General features: G+C 41.9%; 1 protein-coding gene and 1 non-coding gene across 3 annotated transcripts in view; both read left to right on the top strand.

Annotated features, from left to right (window-relative positions):
• arid1ab (AT-rich interactive domain 1Ab) overlaps nt 1-22,383 on the top strand; it is a 110,737-nt gene extending 88,354 nt beyond the window's left edge. For both annotated transcript variants that reach the window (XM_057827845.1, XM_057827844.1), the window contains 8 exons: nt 1,706-1,838; nt 4,916-5,091; nt 5,161-5,290; nt 5,377-5,496; nt 11,684-11,780; nt 11,863-12,682; nt 17,275-17,405; nt 19,420-22,383. In XM_057827845.1, coding sequence (XP_057683828.1) covers nt 1,706-1,838; nt 4,916-5,091; nt 5,161-5,290; nt 5,377-5,496; nt 11,684-11,780; nt 11,863-12,682; nt 17,275-17,405; nt 19,420-21,192 — 3,380 coding nt within the window. In that variant the 3' untranslated portion in view covers nt 21,193-22,383. The remainder of the gene's footprint in view (nt 1-1,705; nt 1,839-4,915; nt 5,092-5,160; nt 5,291-5,376; nt 5,497-11,683; nt 11,781-11,862; nt 12,683-17,274; nt 17,406-19,419) is intronic.
• LOC130911052 (U4atac minor spliceosomal RNA) lies at nt 7,898-8,025 on the top strand. The gene has a single exon (XR_009061955.1). It is a non-coding gene; the product is annotated as a U4atac minor spliceosomal RNA (small nuclear RNA).
• Nucleotides 22,384-22,610: the final 227 nt, after the last annotated feature.

Genomic DNA, 22,610 nt, shown 5'->3' with positions numbered 1-22,610 from the left:
GTGCAACTTGTTTTGTCCAGCAACGACTACTGAGCTAAAATTGACAGTTAGTTTTATTATGTTTTTATTTTACACCCTCATCAATCTACAGTGCTGTGTTTTTACAGATTAAAGCCTGTATATAAGACATGTTAGCCACGCATCGACAGTAGTCATAATAATAGAAAGTAGAAACCTAGCCCTTAGCAGAGCTAACGTTACGTTAGGAAGGTACAGTAAGATTAATCTTATTTATTAGTGCTACGTTAATTTTACCTTGCCCTGAGTATGGCTCCTCCGCTCTCGGAGTAAATGGGGGTGCCTTCGGTGGGGCTGCAAATTACAGTCAGTCACGTTAATCTTATTTATTAGAGCTGAGAAGTCTACTTCTTTAAGATGGCTGCTGTTTACTAACGACGGCGAGTCTGTCATTTCGCATCTAGTTCTATATAGATGTGATATCTATGAGACTCATCAGACGCTACCACCACTGTAGCATCATGCGGGTGTACTTTTTTAGCAACGTTGGCGTAGTTTGTAACGGCTGTCGGCTTCAGTCAGGTATTATTGCTTCTTCCTCTACTCACGTGATGTCAGTGCGTTGTCCCGCATTAAAAGTAGTCCGGGCAAAACGTGATGCTTAGACTTGGCAAAATTAAACGATTCCTCGAGGCGAAACAAATTACTCAGATCAGTTTTTAAACTCGAGTTATTTGAGTATTCGTTTCACGTCTAGTGGGAGCATATCGATAATACCTTTTGGGCTACAAAGTATAAGCGATATATCACCTTTTTGCTAGTATATTATCACACCCCTAATCTTAAATGTGCACGGTTTCTTCAAAAGGTGACAAAAAATTGAAGGAATCAAAGATCAGTTTGGCTGTAAGATAGAATTCGTAGAAAATCATGTTTAATAGAAGCGCCAGTATTTCCAGGAAGTGGCCACCCAACATGGAGGCAGACATTTTATCAATACCTGTACTATTTTAGCCAATTAAATATGACTATCCCAGATTTCCTGCAGTACTCATCACCTGCGCAAAAAATTGCAATATAGCAGAGGGTTTCCTTTACATCAGGAGGCTTGTCAGCCGGCACCGGTTACGATGAAGGAAGGAGGTGGGGTGGTTGGGCTCATATTCACCGCCTGATTGGTGCGTGGCCCGAGGCTACAAAGGCAACACTCCCTAGAGATTAGTACTGAGCCAGAAATGATGAATGGAGAGGGGTGGGGTGGGGTGGGGGAGATGCTCCAGTGTGTAAAAGTCACACAATTTCTCTGACTCTGCCTTCCCTCCACCTCCCCCTTTCCTCTCTTGTAGAAGGGAAATCCCTGCCGGGGGGGGGATGAGAGGGGAAGCCGGTGTATGCGTGAGGGTGCGAGAGGCGCGATGGTGACGTGAGACATTGTGAATAAGCGTAACCTGGCAGTGACCCCGGCGTGCATGTGTGTGTACGCTGCGATTTAATGAATGGGAAGTAGTGAGTCATCAGACTTGAGTCCTGAGCAGGAGCACCGCGATACTTTGTCTCACACACAAACACAATCCATCATCGGTCATCGTGCACACATACGAGCGTCAGTGTCTCGACAACCCAGCGGGCTGTTTGTCATTGTCAGAAGTTAAGAGGTTTCCCGTTGACTTCCAAGAGATTGGCAGTGGATTTAATGTGGGATTTTATTTTCGGAATGCAATTTAAATGCGTGTCCCTATTTTTGCAGCTGGGTCTGGATCGCTCCAAGGACCGCAGACTCCTCAGTCTACCAGTAGTTCAATGGCAGAAGGGGGAGAACTGAAGCCTCCCACCCCAGCCTCCACCCCTCACACGCAAATGCCTCCCATGCCTGGCGCCAGGTACGACTCGGACACTGCATCATCACAAGATTAGCAGTAGGGCTTCTATAATTATTCAGTTGATCAACAACTAATCGATGATCAAGTTAGTCGACAACTATTTTGATAGTCGATTAATTGTTTAGAGACATTGTTGACTTCGTAATTTTCCAAGTTCTTTTATTTTTTATTTTTTAAGCCTTTTAACTGATTGGACGTTGATTACCGTCAATGTCAGCCAATCTATTTTCACTGCGAGGTTCTCATGGAGTCAAAATAGTTAATCGTAAATATTGTCTTCATTTTTGTTAGGAAAAAAAAATGGAAAATTTAAATTTTCTTTTATTCATATTAAAATTTCTATTTGTATTTTTTATTTAGAAATAGGGAAAAAAAAGTTATTAATTATTAATTTTAACTTTTTTTTTTTTTTTTTTTTTTTTAATTAAAAAAAAAAGCGGCATGGAAAATGAATGAATGAATGAAAAAAAGGAAAATACAATAATTATACAGTGGTACCTCTACATACGAAGTTAATCTGTTCCAGGACCTTGTTTGTAAGTCGAAATGGTCGTATGTCGAGCAGGATTTTCCCATAGGAATACATTATAATTCCATTAATTCGTTCCACAGCCCAAAAACCTGCACTAAATCCTTAAAAAATACTGCTGGTGCTATTACAAATGGCAATTACACTTAGCAAAACAAATAAATTATAAATCAAAATTGGAATAATATAATAAAAAGAATAATAATAATTCCTGTAATAGTGTAACGAATCGGGTTCTAATAAGGCGGACGTTTTTTTGTGTACCTGAACGCACCGCGGGGCTGACGTGCCTGGACCGGTGAGCTTGAGTTTCACTTTCACTATGAATGTTCTCTTGAGAACACCGTCAATTGCGGCAGACAGCAGGCGTTTTGTGTTGAATAAGTTGTGAAAGAAATGATGAAAACGTGGCGAAGCTGGCGATTTCTTTGGAGATGTTACCACAATAAGAATTGTCAGCTTAACTTATAAAGACTGGCGAACGATGGTCGGAGGAGGACCGTGGAAATGTATTGTTGAGCCATTTCACGGATGCCCACCCCACGCTCATATTTTTCTGTCATTTGCATCTTCATTTAGAAGGTAAGCATCAACTTTTTCCTTGTTTCACCACCTGTACCAACCTTTTCTGAAACCTGTGTTGATTTGTCACACAAGAAAATCCGCCGTGCATTCGTCTGCGGTGCTGCCATTGTCGTCGTATTTCGAGCATGTCGTCGGATGTAGAAACAAATGGCGAGTCAAATTTTACGTCGGATGTCGAAAAGTTCGTGTGTCGAAGCGATCGTATGTAGAGGTACCACTGTATATGAACTGATTAGTTGATGGGACATCACTTTTTGGGTCATGTAGGCCACACTTAGACACTGTTAATATTATTGTGTCCACAAGGTCTTTTTTTAATTCTTTTTTTATAATAATTTAAAATATATATATATATATATATGTATGTATATATATATATACTGGACTGTCTCAGAAAATTAGAATACACAATATTCTAATTTTCTGAGACAGTCCTGTATATTGTTCTATGTAAAGGACGTCAGCCAAGGTCGGCCCCCCACATTTTTACCACGCCAAATCTGGTCCCCTTTGCAAAAAGTTTGCACACCCCTGCTTTAAATGGTGGATTAATGTACAGGACTGTCTCAGAAAATTAGAATATTGTGTATTCTAATTTCCTGAGACAGTCCAGTATATATATATTTATATATATATACACTCACCGGCCACTTTATTAAGTACACCATGCTAGTAACGGGTTGGACCCCCTTTTGCCTTCAGAACTGCCTCAATTCTACGTGGCATAGATTCAACAAGGTGCTGGAAGCATTCCTCAGAGAGTTTGGTCCATATTGACATGATGACATCACACAGTTGGTGCAGATTTGTCGGCTGCACATCCATGATGCGAATCTCCCGTTCCACCACATCCCAAAGATGCTCTATTGGATTGAGATCTGGTGACTGTGGAGGCCATTTGTGTACAGTGAACTTATTGTCATGTTCAAGAAACCAGTCTGAGATGATTCCAGCTTTGACATGGCGCATTATCCTGCTGAAAGTAGCCATCAGAAGTTGGATACATTGTGGTCATAAAGGGATGGACATGGTCAGCAACAATACTCAGGTAGGCTGTGGCGTTCCAACGATGCTCAGTTGGTACCAAGGGGCCCAAAGAGTGCCAAGAAAAAATTGCCCACACCATTACACCACCACCACCAGCCTGAACCGTTGATACAAGGCAGGATGGATCCATGCTTTCATGTTGTTGACGCCAAATTCTGACCCTACCATCCGAATGTCGCAGCAGAAATTGAGACTCATCAGACCAGGCAACGTTTTTCCAATCTTCTATTGTCCAATTTCGATGAGCTTGTGAAAATTGTAGCCTCAGTTTCCTGTTCTTAGCTGAAAGGAGTGGCACCCGGCGTGGTCTTCTGCTGCCCATCTGCCTCAAAATTTGACGTACTGTGCGTTCAGAGATGCTCTTCTGCCTACCTTGTTTGTAACGGGTGGTTATTTGAGTCACTGTTGCCTTTCTGTCAGCTCGAACCAGTCTGGCCATTCTCCTCTGACCTCTAGCATCAACAAGGCATTTCCGCCCACAGAACTGCCGCTCACTGGATATTTTTTCTTTTTCGGACCATTCTCTGTGAACCCTAGAGATGGTTGTGCGTGAAAATCCCAGTAGATCAGCAGTTTCTGAAATACTCAGACCAGCCCTTCTGGCACCAACAACCATGCCACGTTCAAAGTCACTCAAATCATCTTTCTTCCCCATACTGATGCTCGGTTTGAACTGTAGGAGATTGTCTTAAACCATGTCTACATGCCTAAATGCACTGAGTTGCCGCCATGTGATTGGCTGATTAGAAATTAAGTGTTAACGAGCAGTTGGACAGGTGTACCTAATAAAGTGACCGGTGAGTGTATATATATTTATTTATTTATTTTAAAATAAAGTGTAAAGAGACATAAAAGCCACTCTTGTGTTTTACTGTTTTATTCTCAAGTCATTCCTTTAATTTTTAAATTTTTTTAGGAGTAGCGTCAATCTTCAGGACCCCTTTGCTGACGGTGGCGACCCAGCATTTTCCAGAAGGAACACCATGACCCCCAACTCTCAGAACTACCAACCTGGAATGGGCGGCCCCGAGATGATGGGTCGCATGGGCCCCTATGAATCCAACAAGGACCCATTTGGCGGCATGAGGAAAGGTGAATGGAGCCACCGACTGACTTTGACGACACGCTGAAGGGAAATTAAAATTTGTGTTTTCATTTAAGCTGGAGAACAGTTCATGTCACCTGGTCCTAATAGTGGGATGGGAGAACAGTATAACAGAGGCCCACCAGGACCAATGGGAAGTCTGCCAATGGGCCAGAGGCAACAATATCCCTATGGATATGACCGCAGGTACAAGTTTGACGATGGAAATTCTTTTTTTTTTTTTTTTTGGTTCAGTTTTTCAGTGGAATTGATACATAAATATAACCACGCAGGCAAGAAGCAAGCATGGGCCCCGATGGCAGTATGGGACCTGGGGCCGCTCAGCCCAACATGATGCCTTCCGGAGCCGACGCTGGGATGTATTCGCCCAGCCGACCGCCACCCCAGCAACGGTAAATTGATACAAATGGATTTTTTTTATCACATAAGTCGAACACGGTTTAACAACAGTACAAGTGTAAAACTATTTGGGCTGCAGCTATCGATTATTTTATTATTCGATTAATCTTTCAACTAGTTATTTTGAATAATCGAATAATCCGATTAGGAACATTTGATGCATTTTAGAATAAATTTTAGGAGATGTAAAAGAAAGGCTTGCTAAAGGGCATTAAATTTGAATGCAAAATGAAATTCCCAAGTGTTCCTTCAAAATATGCTGAATTGCACTTTGATTAAAAAAATAAATTAAAATACCCGAGCTTAGCCACAAACGGTATTAAAAAAAAAAAAAATGATCTAACTACAACGAAAGAACAATTGGCTAACTCGCATAGCAAAAGTCCGCAAGCTTAACTGCTATTAAAGGCTATAAAAAGTTTTTTACAATGCTCTAAACAAATTGTTCAAACACATTTTCCCACAAAAAATGGCTAAATATTAGGGCTGTCAAACGATTAAAAATTTTAATCGAGTTAATCACAGCTTAAAAATTAATTAATCGTAAATAATCGCAATTAATCGCAATTCAAACCATCTCTAAAATATGCCATATTTTTCTGTAAATTATTGTTGGAATGGAAAGATAAGACAAGACGGAGATATACATGCAACATACTGTACATAAGTACTGTATTTGTTTATTATAACAATAAATGCACAAGACGGCATTAACAGTAACATTCTTTAAAAGATGTGAGTACAAGTTAATAGTAATTTTTATAGTTTGTATATTGTGACTAAATATTGCCATCTAGTGTATTTGTTGAGCTAAACTTAATGTTTGAAATTTTGCATATCTATTTTGATTGGGAATGCCAGATCTCTTTGCATTGAGCGTTTAGAGCAACCATGAGTCACAGTGGTTGCTGCAAATGGTACATCTTCTCTGTGTTGAGTTCCATTAAATAGCGTGGCTCCAATAAATGCCCGTGTTACCAATTCGCCCTTCTTGGTAATTGGCGGTGATATGGACCGGCGATACATGTTGGCTCGTTGTCGTCGGTTGGCTCGGTTCGTCCGATTTCCTCCTGAGGAAGACTGCAGCATAGATATAAACACCGAGAGGTGTTGGATGGCTTTTTGTGGTTACTTTTATTTACAAAACAAAAGCGTGTGGGGGACGCAGCACTTGAGCCTGTGCTAACTGCGCACTTTCTCTACTCTCTCCCTCCCTCTTTCGCTCGACCACTTTCTTCCTCACTGCTCAATCTGACAATGCTGGTCACATTGAAAACAACAGCGGCCCCCTTGGCGGGGGCCGGTAACACCTGCGTCCACTCCACTTGCTTGTCTCTGCCTTTAGCTCTCGATATACTTCAAACGGAGCCATTGTAGTCTGTTCGCGGCAATGCTTGAGTGGGTCGTTGCGCGCATGCTTCAACTGCGTTAACTATTTTAACGTGATTAATTTAGAAAACTAATTACCGCCCGCTAACGCGTTAATTTTGACAGCCCTACTAAATATACCTTTCTACTAAATTACAAATGCATAAATAAACATTAGCTTAAACAAAAACTTACCTTATGTTGGTCTTACTAAGGAGCAGGTGGAATCAGCCATGTTAAATGAGATATACATTATTCTTTTATGCCACTAGAGGGCAGTGTATCCACTCAAATCAATAAAACTAAATGCAAACACTTTCAAAACAAGCCATTACAACGCCACTCAAATTAAACGAATGCTGAAAGCAGCAAAATTTGATTCGAAGCATTTTCATAATCGAAATACTCGACTTAATCGATTAATCGTTGCAGCACTGCAGACTATTGCAAATGGTAGTATTGTAAACCAGTGGTTCCCAATTGGATGGGGTGCGCAAAGGATTGACTTAATGTTCAAACAATTTTTTTTTTTTTCCAGTTCACGTTTATTTCTCATAATACAGAGAGGTAGTCAGAGATACTTTCATCGTTAACACAAGGAACTTCACTATTGTAGATTTGTTTATGTAGTGATTTTAACTATTTGAGTTATCGTATTCTATTGAATGAATGAATAATATTCTGAATATGACATTAGAGTCTAGAATCTATAATATGCTATTTACACGTTGCTGGATAGTAAACCTAGTCCAGAAAATGAGCCGAATGTACTACTACTAAAGGCACCAGAGGAAAAGAGATTAAAACCTGCAAAGGATTGTGGGTAATATGATGAAACCTAGAGTTTTATCGCAGTAGGGTCAAAATAAATAGTTTTTGTTGTCCCAAAACACATTATAAATGGTATTTCTCTGTGTCTATGGAGAAAACATGTCTAGTAAAATATAATGGAGAGTTGTACAACGAAACCGTAAGTGAGCACTCTGACCACATTGCATGAGTCTGCTGCATATCCATCCATTTATAATTGTCCTTGTCATGGGGTGATTGGGGAATTCAATGAATCTGTAGTGAGACTTTCCTGGCTGACACCATTTCAACACATTTGCACCTCCTGGATAACAAGTTTGGGACCTGGTGCAATTTTTGGAACCATAGAGAGGCAATAGCGTCCAAGAGACTGTAAATAACAAATTATCTATTGTTTTTAAATTTGATTGCCACAAATAACAAACATTGCAGTTACAGTAGTAAATAAAACAGTCTATTTCTAATTGTAGAGGACCAGGAGTGCAAAAATTAAATTAATAAAATACACAAATAAAAAAAAGTCATTAAAATGCTTCTATTTCAATATTTATTTCAATTATTATTTCAACATTTATTTCAACATTTATTTCAATATTATTGTTTCACTTTTTATTTATTTCAATTTATATTTATTTATTTCAATTTTTTTTTTTTTTCAAATTGTATTTATTTTTTTAATTTAATTAAATTTCTTCTTTCATTTGCCACGTTTACATGGAGCCAAATATTCCAATTACAATCGGAATATTTGTTCAAACCGAATAAATGTGTTCCATATAAACACCTCATTCGGAATGAACAGGCCCAAACCGAATGGAATTTCATTCCGATTCACAGGGGTGGCATATTCCTTTTCCCAAACCGATTAGAAGTAAAATTATATCATGTAAACAGGGAAGCGGAATGGTGTCTGGTTGCGTTCTTTCTGCGCATGCTCCGTACTGACGTGGTGACGTCACTCGGTGACGTAAGTAACGTCACTTGCAACATGGCTTCCAAGCACACGCACAGCGCACCCACACAACTTTTTAAATGAACGGCGTGTCATTCTGAAGTTTTGTTTCCACTCGAAAAGTTAAAACAGCAGCTGATCTGACGATCGATCTCCATGTTTTGCAACGTGACGCTTTGTTTTGATTAATCTGCGCATGTCAGACGGCAGTTGTCAAACGTCCTTTCGGAATAAAGGCAGACACATGTAAACGCTGGATCGGAATAGATGAAGTGACATGTAAACAGCTGATCTGAAAATTTCCATTCGAAATGATTTGAATCGGTATGAACAAAAGTCAGCATGTAAACGTGGCTATTGTTGCACTCCTGTTCTCCGTGCGGCCGCATGAAATAATTTAATCTTTCATTGGCTCATCAAACTCGGTGGGCGGGCATGAACTAGGCGGGGTTTGAGTTGAGCGAGTCAAGCTACATGGCTCTGGAGTCAAAATAGTGCTGAAATGAAATAATGAAATGAATAAAAAGTGAAATAAATAATGAAATAAATAAATAAAAGTTGAATTAAATAAATAAAAGTTGAACTAAATAAAAAGTGGGGGAAAAAATCAATTAAAATAAATATAGAAGTAATAGCATTTGATGACACTTTTATTTATTTAATTGTGTATTTCTTTGATTTTTGCACTCTGGTCCTCGATATCAATATCAAATGGTAGTACTGTAAACAGTGTTGTCACGGAATACTTAAAAAAGTAATTTAATTACTGATTACACCTAAAAGTAATCTAGTTACTTTACTGATTACTTTATTATCAAAGTAACTAAGTTACTTTAAAAGTAACATCAGTTACTTTTTACCATTTATTTATTTTTTTTCCCTTTTGCTGCTTCAACATAAAAATAACAGAAAAATGTCATCGCGTGTCATTGAGTTTTTCACATAAGGCTTAATCTTTGAGTTAGCGGGGGTTTAATTAGTCGACCACCATTGACTCACCCTAGCTTAGCCATTCCGGAGCCCTGAAGCTAACAAATAACTGACAAACTGCACAAAATTTGTTTAAATCAACTCCAACGACTAATTAAACCCCCGTTAACTCCAAGATTAAGCCTAATGTAAAAAATTCTGAACTTCCCCTTTGAAATAAAGACCTAGCCGTTAAAATGTCTCTAAAAGTTGTAAAGCAATAAAACAAACAACAAAAATTAATGATATGAACAAAAATCCTACAACGTAAAGTTTTCATAATGGGTCAAAATCATTTTTCGAACAGATCATGTGACACGCACCTTGGAGACTATCCTTTGCTTTGCTTAGCCAAAACTACACCAGAGGAGGCAAGATGGATATTTAGAATTTCATAAAACCTAAGCTTTCAAACGCTGCCAATAACAACTTGAACAGTTGATTGAACTCGAACAGTGTCAAGATGTGTATATATAAACTATACAGCATTGGCCAAAAGTTTGGAGACACCTCAAAGGTGGATACTTTGAAGAATGTAGAACACAAAACCTGTTTTCAGTTATTTCACTTTTTTTTTTTTTTTTGCCATTCCACATGTTTGTTCATAGTTTTGATGTCTTCAGTGAGAATATACAATAGTGGTGAAAATATATAATATGCAAAAATCATGAAGTGTGTCCAAACTTTTGACTTTTATTTCAGTCTTAAACATGCTTTTCCCCCCAGTCCCACAAATGTAAAACTTCAAACTCTAACTATAAAAAGTACATAATTACACATATTACAAAGGCTGGTTACAAACTGTAGAAGTGCTGGCTGTCTCATTACCTGTCCGCTTTGTTTGAGTTTTTTCGCATTATGCTGTAATTCCAAGTGCTTCCTTGTTGAATTGGATGTCGCGTTTTTAGCAGTCGACAGTCTTTCTGAGCCAGCGCAGAGTTTGCAACGCACGGAGATGTTTTTGTCACTTTACTGGACGGATATGTGAAGTAATGGCTGTATCTCCAGTGAGCAAATGCAGCCGTTTGTTGTATCTCTCCAGCTCTTTTACTGTTAGCATCCTGATAGGTAGCCACTAGCCAGGCTATGTTGTTGACTGCCGTGGCAGACGGCACGCGCACAGGCAGCATGGTAATACACGTGACCCGTTTTTTTCCCCCCGATGAGAAAACGTGAAATGTGATGTCACTCCCAGACTCAAGCGCAGTATTTTCCTTTCAAATGCTCTTCGTACATGGCTACAATATTCTTCATTCTACATACAGTATGAGGCAACAACAAAATAGTAACGCGCAGGCACCGAGGAAACTAACTTTAATCAGATTACTGGCTTGGAAAAATGAACGCGTTAGATTGCTCGTTACTGAAAGAAAGTATTAAGATTGACAACACTGACCGTAAATCAGTGGTTCTTATCGTGTGGTATGAGTACAACAGGGCTCCTTCTTGTGGCATGCGCAAAAGATTGACCTAATGTTCAAGCAACCTTTTATAATTAGCTAAATTGCATTAATCAAGTATTGTTCCGTAGTATCCATTTTAAACTACGTCGTATTTTCATTTAATGTTTAAAAACTCTCTTTTCAAATATTTAGGAACAACCTCTACAGGATTCCAGCAGGACCTTAACAAGTTGGAAGTGACTACTAATCTTGAAAAAGTGATAAAGCATTGAATTTCATATAAATTCCTTCTATTTTAAATTTCGCTGCATTGTACAAATAATGCTGAGATATTTTCTCAAAGGTACTATTTTTTTGTTGAGGTTGGCTATTCAATTTCTATTTTGTCTTACATAGTCTTAAATTTCATATGAAGAAACCTGATAAGTACATTACCATTTCATAATTTTCCCCCCGTGAAATCTAAGCACAGGATTCAGGCTCAAACTGTGTTTTACTGGCCTGTTCGCCTCTCTCAGTGAAAATAGAATGGACATTTAGCGCCTTCAATGGCAGCCAATGAGTTACTGTTGGCCCTGTAGTCAGTGAACCAAGTATTGTTGGAAGTACATGCTGTTCTGTTTCAAAACAATTTTATCCCTAGTGCAATGAATGTAACCTTTTTTGTGACGTCTTCAGACACGACTCCTATGCCAATCAGTATCCTGGTCAAGGAGCGCCACCTGGTGGTCCTTATCCAAACCAACAACCAGGGATGTATCCACAGCAGCAACCGGTAAGGACATTTTAATTATAAAAACAAGACACAAACTTTTGAGTTTGGCGGACGATAAAAAAAGATGGCTACTTCCCAACAGAACTACAAGCGTCCCGTGGACGGCGTATACGGTCCCCCCGCCAAGCGCCACGAGGGGGAAATGTACAACGTCCCTTATAGCGGTCAGCAACCCCCGGGACCTCAATCTTCTGGACCCCAGGGCCAGCAGGACATGTATAATCAGTACAACGCCTACCCCGGGGGGGAGCGGAGACCTCCGGGTCCGCAGAACCAGTTCCCCTTCCCCTTTGGCCGGGACCGCGGCCCGTCATCCGGCGGGCCCAATTCCCAGTCGCCAATGCCTCCTCAGATGATGGCGAACCCCATGCCCTCGGGTCCCGACGGACCCCAGGGGCCCATGTGGCAGGGCCGCAACGAGATGGGCTACCCCAACTATCACAACCGCCAGGGGCCCCCCGTACCCGGCCAGGCCCCCGGATACCACGGCATGAACCGCTCCGAGGAGATGATGTCGTCGGATCAGCGCATGAACCACGACGGCCCGTGGCCCGGCCACGTCAACCAGCGGCAACCGCCCTTCGGCCCTGGCGCTTCCGGTCCCCCCATGACCAGGCCCCTGCCGTCGACTTATCAGACTTCCCAGAACCATATTCCTCAGGGGTCCAGTCCGGCGCCCGTTCCCCGGCCCATAGAGAGCAGGACATCGCCCAGCAAGTCCCCTTACATGCATCCCGGCATCAAGGTGCAGAAAGCCGGACCCCCGGTGCCCGCCTCTCACATTGGACAGACGCCTGTGCAGCAACCGATGATGCGGCGAGATCCAGGCTTTCCTCCTGGCTCTGTGGAATGCTCCCAACCGCACCTCAAACCACGAAGACGGCTAACCATGAAAGACATCGGTATGCAAATTTAACTCCTAAATGTATATTAGTATTTTCAGCAAGCCAACACAAGCCTTGGTTCGTAGATGTAATTGACTTATTTGTTCAATGCAAAATATATGTAAACTTTTTTCTAGGCATGTCCCAATCGCATATTTTTGCACTAGAGTCTGAGTCACCCGATTTTGACAATCTGCCGATAGTCCCGATCTGATACCGAGAAAAGTTTTTTCTTCTTATTGTTTTTATTTGAGAACTAAAGTTTCAAACATGTTGCAGTACTCTACTTTTTACAAGACTTCCTCTTCCACTTTTTCCAGGAGTGTTGCGGAGTATAAAACATTTTTTTTTTTTTTTTTAATCTTTTGGCAATGCACTGTATTTCTGCATTACTTCGGTCCTTTTTAGCCCTTAAAAAGTTGTTTTTCTTTTTTAACTAGGTCTGAATGATATTGGAGAAAATTAACATTGCAATTAGGGCTGTCAAACGATTAAAATTTTTAATCGAGTTGATTACAGCTTAAAAATTAATTGTAATTAATCACAATTCAAACCATCTCTAAAATATGCCATATTTTTCTGTAAATTATTGTTGGAATGGAAAGATAAGACAAGACGGATATATACATTCAACATACCTTACATAAGTACTGTATTTGTTAATTATATCAATAAATATTATAACAATAAATCCACAAGATGGCATTAAAATTATTAATTCTTTCTGTGAAAGGGATCCACGGATAGAAAGACTTGTAATCCTTAAAAGATAAATTTGAGTTTGTATATTGTGACTAAATATTGCCATCTAGTGTATTTGTTGAATTAAACGAAATGTTTGAATAGAGTTTGACCAAAGTCTAAGTATTATTTTGCATAGTTATTTTGATTGGGAATGCCAGTTCTCTTTGCATTGAGCGCTTTTCTTTTTGTGAACATTATTTTTTTTGAGAGATAGGAATATTATTTTTGTTGTCCTTTCAGTAAATAATACTGTAGCGACTTAACTGTCCTGCCCAAATGCATTATGGGAAGTTGGGCAACCATGACTGTCAGTGGTGGCTGCAAATGGTATAGCTTCTCTGCTTGGTGTTCAATACAGGGTGTTAAGATAAAGATAATCTCCTGTCATTCTTCCCAACGTCGCTCGCCGCAATAGTTAAAACTGTTGTGGAAGAGATGCCAAAGCTTTTGCCAACAAATAGCGCCGCCTCAAACAATGCCTGTGTCCACTCCCCTCGCTTGTCTCTGCCTCTTAGCTCTCAATATACATAAAACGGTGCCATTGTAGTCTGTTTGTGGCAATGCGTGAGTGGGTCGTTGCGTTAAATGCATGCGTTAAATATTTTAACGCGATTAATTTAAAAAATTAATAACCGTCCGTTAATGCGATAAATTTGACAGCCCTAATTGCAATATACAGTGCCTTGCAAAAGTATTCGGCCCCCTTGAACCTTGCAACCTTTCGCCACATTTCAGGCTTCAAACATAAAGATATAAAATTTTAATTTTTTGTCAAGAATCAACAACAAGTGGGACACAATCGTGAAGTGGAACAAAATTTATTGGATAATTTAAACTTTTTTAACAAATAAAAAACTGAAAAGTGGGGCGTGCAATATTATTCGGCCCCCTTGCGTTAATAATTTGTAGCGCCACCTTTTGCTCCAATTACAGCTGCAAGTCGCTTGGGGTATGTTTCTATCAGTTTTGCACATCGAGAGACTGACATTCTTGCCCATTCTTCCTTGCAAAACAGCTCGAGCTCAGTGAGGTTGGATGGAGAGTGTTTGTGAACAGCAGTCTTCAGCTCTTTCCACAGATTCTCGATTGGATTCAGGTCTGGACTTTGACTTGGCCATTCTAACACCTGGATACGTTTATTTTTGAACCATTCCATTGTAGATTTGGCTTTATTTTTTGGATCATTGTCCTGTTGGAAGATAAATCTCCGTCCCAGTCTCAGGTCTTGTGCAGATACCAACAGGTTTTCTTCCAGAATGTTCCTGTATTTGGCTGCATCCATCTTCCCGTCAATTTTAACCATCTTCCCTGTCCCTGCTGAAGAAAAGCAGGCCCAAACCATGATGCTGCCACCACCATGTTTGACAGTGGGGATGGTGTGTTCAGGGTGATGAGCTGTGTTGCGTTTACGCCAAACATATCGTTTTCCATTGTGGCCAAAAAGTTCAATTTTGGTTTCATCTGACCAGAGCACCTTCTTCCACATGTTTGGTGTGTCTCCCAGGTGGCTTGTGGCAAACTTTAAACGAGACTTTTTATGGATATCTTTGAGAAATGGCTTTCTTCTTGCCACTCTTCCATAAAGGCCAGATTTGTGCAGTGTACGACTGATTGTTGTCCTATGGACAGACTCTCCCACCTCAGCTGTAGATCTCTGTAGTTCATCCAGAGTGATCATGGGCCTCTTGGCTGCATCTCTGATCAGTTTTCTCCTTGTCTGAGAAGAAAGTTTGGAAGGACGGCCGGGTCTTGGTAGATTTGCAGTGGTCTGATGCTCCTTCCATTTCAATATGATGGCTTGCACAGTGCTCCTTGAGATGTTTAAAGCTTGGGAAATCTTTTTGTATCCAAATCCGGCTTTAAACTTCTCCACAACAGTATCTCGGACCTGCCTGGTGTGTTCCTTGGTTTTCATAATGCTCTCTGCACTTTAAACAGAACCCTGAGACTATCACAGAGCAGGTGCATTTACGTATACGGAGACTTGATTACACACATGGGATTCTATTTATCATCATCGGTCATTTAGGACAACATTGGATCATTCAGAGATCCTCACTGAACTTCTGGAGTGAGTTTGCTGCACTGAAAGTAAAGGGGCCGAATAATATTGCACGCCCCACTTTTCAGTTTTTTATTTGTTAAAAAAGTTTAAATTATCCAATAAATGTTGTTCCACTTCACGATTGTGTCCCACTTGTTGTTGATTCTTGTCAAAAAAATTAAATTTCATATCTTTATGTTTGAAGCCTGAAATGTGGCGAAAGGTTGCAAGATTCAAGGGGGCCGAATACTTTTGCAAGGCACTGTATATTGCCAAGGCTCCACACTTTTTGCATTTACTTTTTGCATTGTTTGCACTGGCGCACCCACATTTTTCTTTGCATCACCTTTAACACTATACATTTAATCACTTTTAATAGCATTCATATAATTTATATGAGTGAGTCTACTCAAGTTCACTCACGCTTTGACACGTTGCCGAGAACAGCATCTAGACGACAAAGATTGAGGAAATAACGATCAACACATTTGTGCCTTTATTCGTAGAGCTACAGTGCCTGCACTTGCCAGATCAAAGCTGGAAACCTGTCAATCATTGTTAACTTTAGGTAGCAATCTCTTGCTGCCTGCTGACCAGAAAAGCAGCAGGAGGGAGAGTGAGAGGCTGCACGAGCATGAAGCAGAAAAACATATTTTTTAGGGGTGTCAAACGATTAAAATTTTCAATCGAGTTAATTACAGCTTAAAAATTAATTAATCGCAATTCAAACCATCTATAAAATATACCATATTTTTCTGTAAATTATTGTTGGAATGGAAAGATGAGACAAAAGACGGATATATACATTCAACATACTGTACATAAGTACTCTATTTGTTTATTATAACATTAAATCAACAAGATGGCTTTAACATTATTAACATTCTGTTAAAGCGATCCATGGATAGAAAGACTTGTAGTTCTTAAAAGATAAATGTTAGTACAAGTAATAGAAAATTTATATTAAAACCCCTCTTAATGTTTTCGTTTTAATAAAATTTGTAAAAATTTCAATCAAAAAATAAACTAGTAGCCCGCCATTGTTGATGTCAATAATTACTTACACAATGCTCATGGGTGCTGAAGCCTATAAAATCAGTCGCACCCCAGCGCCAGCAGAGGGCGCCAAAACTCCCAAAAACACAATTAACAAGATGACTTTTCACCGTGCTGTCATTTTAATATCTTTGAGCGGGGCATGTGTGTTAATTGCGTCAAATATTTTAACGTGATTAATTTAAAAAATTTATTACCGCCCGTTAATGCGATAATTTTGACTAATATTTTTTAACAAAAAATCAGATCATTTGAAAAACAGCGCAATCTGCCCTATTTCCGCTCACGTTATCGGATCGGGACATCCCTAGTTTTTTTCCATTTTGCACATCACTATCGCAAAATGGGCCACTTTAAACAGGGCAGCAATATGCCTTTATATAATATTATTTTATAATATTTTTTAATGAATATTATACCAACTGGATTCCAAAGCAGTTGGGATCCTTTACAAATAAATAAAAAACGAATGCATTGATGCGCAATTGCGGAATTTCAACATTTTCTTCAAGATAGAACATAGATGACGGATCAAAAGTTCAAACTGAGAAAATGTGTGATTTTGATTTTTTTAATTTAATGAATTTTGTATTTGATAGAACGCGGTTTATCAAAGTAAAAGAAAATCTTTTTGTATCTAGTTATAAATAAGAACATACATTGTACATTTTGCATGCGAAACCTGGTGAATTTTTTTTTTTTTTTTTTGTGGGCTCATTCCTTTTCATCCTTCTACCTTTTCATTTTAATCCTATTGTGTTGGCAGGCACACCTGAAGCGTGGCGTGTGATGATGTCACTAAAGTCTGGATTACTAGCGGAGAGTACCTGGGCCTTGGACACCATCAACATCTTACTCTATGATGACAATAGCATCACCACTTTTAACTTGTGCCAGGTATGTTCTAGGAACTAATGCTTCCATTAGGTTTACCATGGACAATGAAAACCACTAAATACAACTTTCACCCAATTTAAGGGAAGAAAAATACATTTTCAAGACTACAACCCGCACATGTCCACGTTTTAATAAAATATCTGAACCTTTTGGAATTTCTCACATCTCTGCATAAAATCACAAAATCACCATCAAATGTGATCTGATCTTTGTCAAAATCACACAGATGAAACTACAGAGTCTGCTTTAACTAAAACCACACAAACATTTATAGGTTTTCATATTTTAATGGAGATAGCATGCAAACAATGACAGAAGGGGGAGACTTAAAGAGCAATTGAAACAAATGTGAGCCAAACATTTTAAGTCAGGTGTGTGCCCAATCACTGATGAGTTGTTTAAAGCTGCCCTGTCCACTATAAAACACACACGGTAAGAAATGTCTTGATGAAAAGCATTGTTTGACGTGCATCATGGCTGGTCAAAAAAGCTGTCTGAAGACCTGCGATCAAGAATTGTTGATTTGTATAAAGCTGGGAAAGGATACAAAACCATCTCTAAAAGTCTGGATGCTCATTAATCGACAGTCAAAGGAGTTGTCTACAAATGGCGAGAGTTTGGCACTGTTGCCCCCCCCCCCCCCCCCCCCCCCCCCCCCCCCCGTCCACCAAAGATTACGCCAAGAGTTCTGCGCAGAATGCTCAGAGAGGTAAAAAAGAACCCTTGAGTGTCTGCTAAAGACTTACAGAAATCACTGACACAGTCCAATATATCTGTGCACACATCAACTATATGTAAAACTATGGGCAAGAATGGTGTTCATGGGAGGACTCCACAGAGGAAGCCACAGCTGTCTAAAAAAACATTGTTGCTCGTTTGCTGTTTGCAAAAAGGCACTTGGACACCCCACAGAATTTTTGGCAAAATATTTTGTAGACTGATGTAACCAAAGTTGAATTGTTTGGGAGTAACGCACAACATCATGTGTGAAGGAAAAATGGAACAGCTCACAAACATCAACACCTCATCCCCACCGTGAAGCATGGTGAAGGGAGCATCATGATTTGGGACTGTTTTGCTGCCTCAGGGCATGGACAACTTGCAATCATTAATGGAAGAATGAATCCAAATGTCTATCAGGATGTTTTGCAAGAAAACCTTAGGCCGCGTGTCAGACAGTTGAAGCTAAAAAGAGGATGTATGTTGCAACAAGACAAAGATCCAAAACATAGAAGTAAATCAACTTCAGAATGGTTTCAGAAGAACAAAATACACATTCTGGAGTGGCCAGGTCAAAGTCCAGACTTGAACCCCATTGAGATGCTGTGACATGACCTAAAGACAGCGATTCATGCCAGACATCCCAGGAATCAGACTGAACTACAGCAGTTTTGTAGAGGAGAATGGGCCAAGATTAGTCCTGATCGATGTGCCAGACTGATCTGCAGCTACAGGAAGCGTCTGGTTGAAGTTATTGCTGCCAAAGGGGGGGTACAAAATATTAAATGTGATGGTTCACTTACATATTTTCCCCTTTCTGTCATTGTTTGGATACTATCCTCAATAAAATATGAAAACCTAGAAATGTTTGGGTGGTTTTTAGTTAAAGCAGGTCCTGTTTTTTCATCTGTGTGATTTTGACAAAGATCAGCTTGCATTTGATGGTGATTTTATGCAGAAATGGGAGAAATTCCAAAAGGTTCAGATACTTTTTCATACCACTGTATTTAGATATAGAGTGTTGCACAAATTGATTTGGTTGAACAAAAATCTCTATTGGAGGTAAAAAACAAACCTTTATTAAGGTTAAAAAAACATGTCTTTATGAACCAAATTAGCATATACATGCCGAGTGGCATACTCATAATCTTCATTTGCGGCGGCTTGTCATGGGAGCAATAAATAAGTCACGTTTTTTATCAAAGCGGCAGGTTTCAAATGGAGATTTAAAAAGTAGTAGAATGTAGTTATGGTATTAGCAACCTGTTTGTTTGACCCGTGTTTGTGTTTGCAGCTGCCAGGATTCCTGGAGTTGGTGGTGGAGTACTTCAGAAGGTGCCTGATCGAGATCTTCGGCATCCTGAAAGAGTACGAAGTGGGCGACCCCGGCCAGCGAACCCTCCTCGACCCCAACGCCGCCGAAGACTCCGACGACGACACGCCGATGCCCGAGGGAGAGGTCGTCGACACGGATGACGAGGACGACGAAGACGAGGAGGTGGAGGACGCCAAGGTGCGAGTAAAGGAGGAAGAAGAAGAGGAGGAGAGATCCCAGAGAGACGAGGACGAAGGCGAGGGAAAGCCGAGGGTCAAGGAACCTGCTACCTCAGGGTCTTCCCAGGACCCCAACGCGGAGAAGCCCAGGCAGGCGAGCAAGTTTGACAAGCTCCCCATCAAGGTGGTGCGCAAGAAGAACCCCTTCCAGGCCAGCCGCGCGTCCCAGCCGGGCCAGCGGCAGAGTTTCGACAGCGGTCTGCTCCACTGGAGCGTGGGCGGCGGTGACATCACCGAGCACATCCAGACCCATTTCGAGAGCCGCGTCAGCCGCCTCAAAGCCCGCAAGCGTTCGCCCAAGGAGACCCGACCGGGACGGGAGCTCCCGGGTTCCGAGGTCCCGGAGGTGCCTCCGGCCGGCGGCGCACCAGTCACCGCCACCATCGACGACGTCCTGTCGGCGCGGCCCGGCTCGGTCACGGAGGAGGCGGTCCGGGGCGGCGCCGAGGAGCGGAAGGAGAACGGCAAGTACCTGTTCAGCATCAACCCCGAGCAGCAGAGCCGCCGCAAGGTGAAGATCTTAGAGGACGAGCCGCACAGCAAAGACGAGACGCCGCTGGGCACGCTGGCCGACTGGCAGGATTCGCTGGCGCGGCGCTGCGTCTGCGTGTCCAACATCGTGCGCAGCCTCTCGTTCGTACCCGGCAACGACCAGGAAATGTCCAAGCACCCGGGTCTGCTCCTTCTCCTGGGCCGCCTTGTCCTGCTGCACCACCGGCACCCCGAACGCAAACAGGCGCCCGTCACCTACGAGAAGGAGGACGAAGAGGACGAGGGCGTGAGCTGCGAGCGCGACGAGTGGTGGTGGGATTGTCTGGAGGTTCTGCGGGAGAATTGCCTGGTGACTTTGGCCAACATCTCGGGCCAGCTGGACCTGTCGATGTACTCTGAGAGCATTTGCCTGCCGCTTCTGGACGGCCTGCTCCACTGGGCCGTGTGCCCCTCGGCCGAGGCCCTGGACCCCTTTCCCGCCCTGGGCCCGCACGGCTCGCTGTCGCCGCAGAGACTGGTCCTGGAGACCCTGAGCAAGCTAAGCATCCAGGACAACAACGTGGACCTGATCCTGGCCACGCCGCCCTTCAGCCGCCTGGAGAAGCTCTACGGCGCCCTGGTGCGGCTGGTGGGCGAGCGCAAGGTGGCCGTGTGCCGCGAGATGGCGGTGGTGCTGCTGGCCAACCTGGCGCACGGCGACAGCCTGGCGGCGCGCGCCATCGCCGTGCAGAAGGGTAGCGTGGGAAACCTGCTGGGCTTCCTGGAGGACAGCCTGGCCGCCACGCAGTACCAGCAGAGTCAGAGCACGCTGCTGCAGATGCAGGCGCACTTCGAGCCTACCAGCGTGGACATGATGCGCAGGGCGGCTCGGGCCCTGCACGCCCTCGCGCGTCTGGAGGACAACCACTCGGAGTTCACGCTGTACGAGTCGCGGCTGCTGGACGTGTCCGTGTCGCCGCTCATGAACTCGGCCGTGTCGCAGGTCATCTGCGACGTGCTCTTTCTCGTCGGCCAGTCGTGACAGCCGTGGAGGCCCTCCCTCCGTTCGACCCCCTTGCCCCGCCCGACTTTTTTGTGAGCGGAACATTTGGCTGTCCTTTTTTTGTTGTTGTTTTTTTTTTTTAATTTATGCAAAATCACCTCTGATTCCACTGTCTTTCTCCCTCAAACGCGAAAAGGAAGGAATACCATGAAGTAGAAAGATAACCCTAAGAGGCGAAAGGACGGGGACCCCTTTACCCCCCAACCCCCGCGCTTATAGCCCTGATAGGACTTGTTTTTTAATGAAAATGAAAAAATATCCAGAAAAAAAATAACTGTAACCAAAGTTGCTGTCTCGTTTACAGTCAGTTTTGGGGATGCTTGCTTTCTCCCCCCGAGGACTCGGGATTGCTGTAATGCTCTGCCCCCCGCGCCCCCCCCCCCCCCCCCCCCCCCCCCCCTACACACACACAGGAACCACATTCGGGGGGCGGACACGTGTGCTCTCCTGTGCAGTAGATTGTAGGACTGTTTTTTTTTTTTTCCCTGTACTGTACACCTTCAAAGAAAGTGTTGACATACTGTAATAATACTGTTTCACACTGAGATACGCCAACTCGGCAGCAAACTGTAGTTTTTATGTCGAAAGCGACGACGACGACGGCTACCACCCGCCCTTCCCCTCAAAGTACGGTGAACCTACAACACCCCGACCTCTTCTTCTTCTCTTTTGTCCCTCGATTGTATGACTTGTACTCGGACTGGTCCTCGGCGCGAGAACCAACAGACCCGCCCGGCTGCGCTGTATATATCCACCATGTTGTACATTAATGACACGCCCTTCTCTATCCCTCTTTCTTTTCGTTCTCAATTCTGTCGCTTCACCGTTTTTAAAAATTACCACTTAACACACACACAAGACACACAAGACTGTCTGGTGCGGCTGTAGAGAATATAACAAAAAAAAAAATCATGTCTGAGTAACAACTAGACCTTGATGAAGAAAAACGTTTTATTTTTTTTCAGTGATGCGGATTCTGCATATTTGTATTTCAGATGATGTAGCTAAAAACATGATGTAAATTCCCCCACCTGACCCTCTTTTTTTTTTCTTCCCACTCCTCCCACCTTTTTTTTTTTTTGCCTCAATGAATATCATTTATTCAGTATCAAATCTTTATACTATATGTTCCACGTGTTAAGAATAAATGTACATTAAATCTTTCTAAGAGCTCTGTTGTGGATTTATTCAGTAATAATGCAAGGAAAGTAGGGCTGCCACTAAATATTATACTGATAATCACTGATTATTTTTGTGGTGAGTTGACCAATGGTTCATTTGCAAATCATGGTACCAAAGGTCGGTAGTAACGCATTGCATTGAGTAACTTTTTGAGAAAAATGTACTTCAAAAAGTAGTTTTGATAAGCCATACTTTTTACTTGACTAGATTTGTGA

This window comes from Corythoichthys intestinalis, chromosome 22 (genome assembly GCF_030265065.1).
Source record: "Corythoichthys intestinalis isolate RoL2023-P3 chromosome 22, ASM3026506v1, whole genome shotgun sequence".
NCBI classification, from domain to species: Eukaryota; Metazoa; Chordata; class Actinopteri; order Syngnathiformes; family Syngnathidae; genus Corythoichthys; species Corythoichthys intestinalis.
The sequence above is the reverse complement of the archived record's forward strand: the minus strand, read 5'-3'. Positions and strand labels throughout refer to the sequence as shown.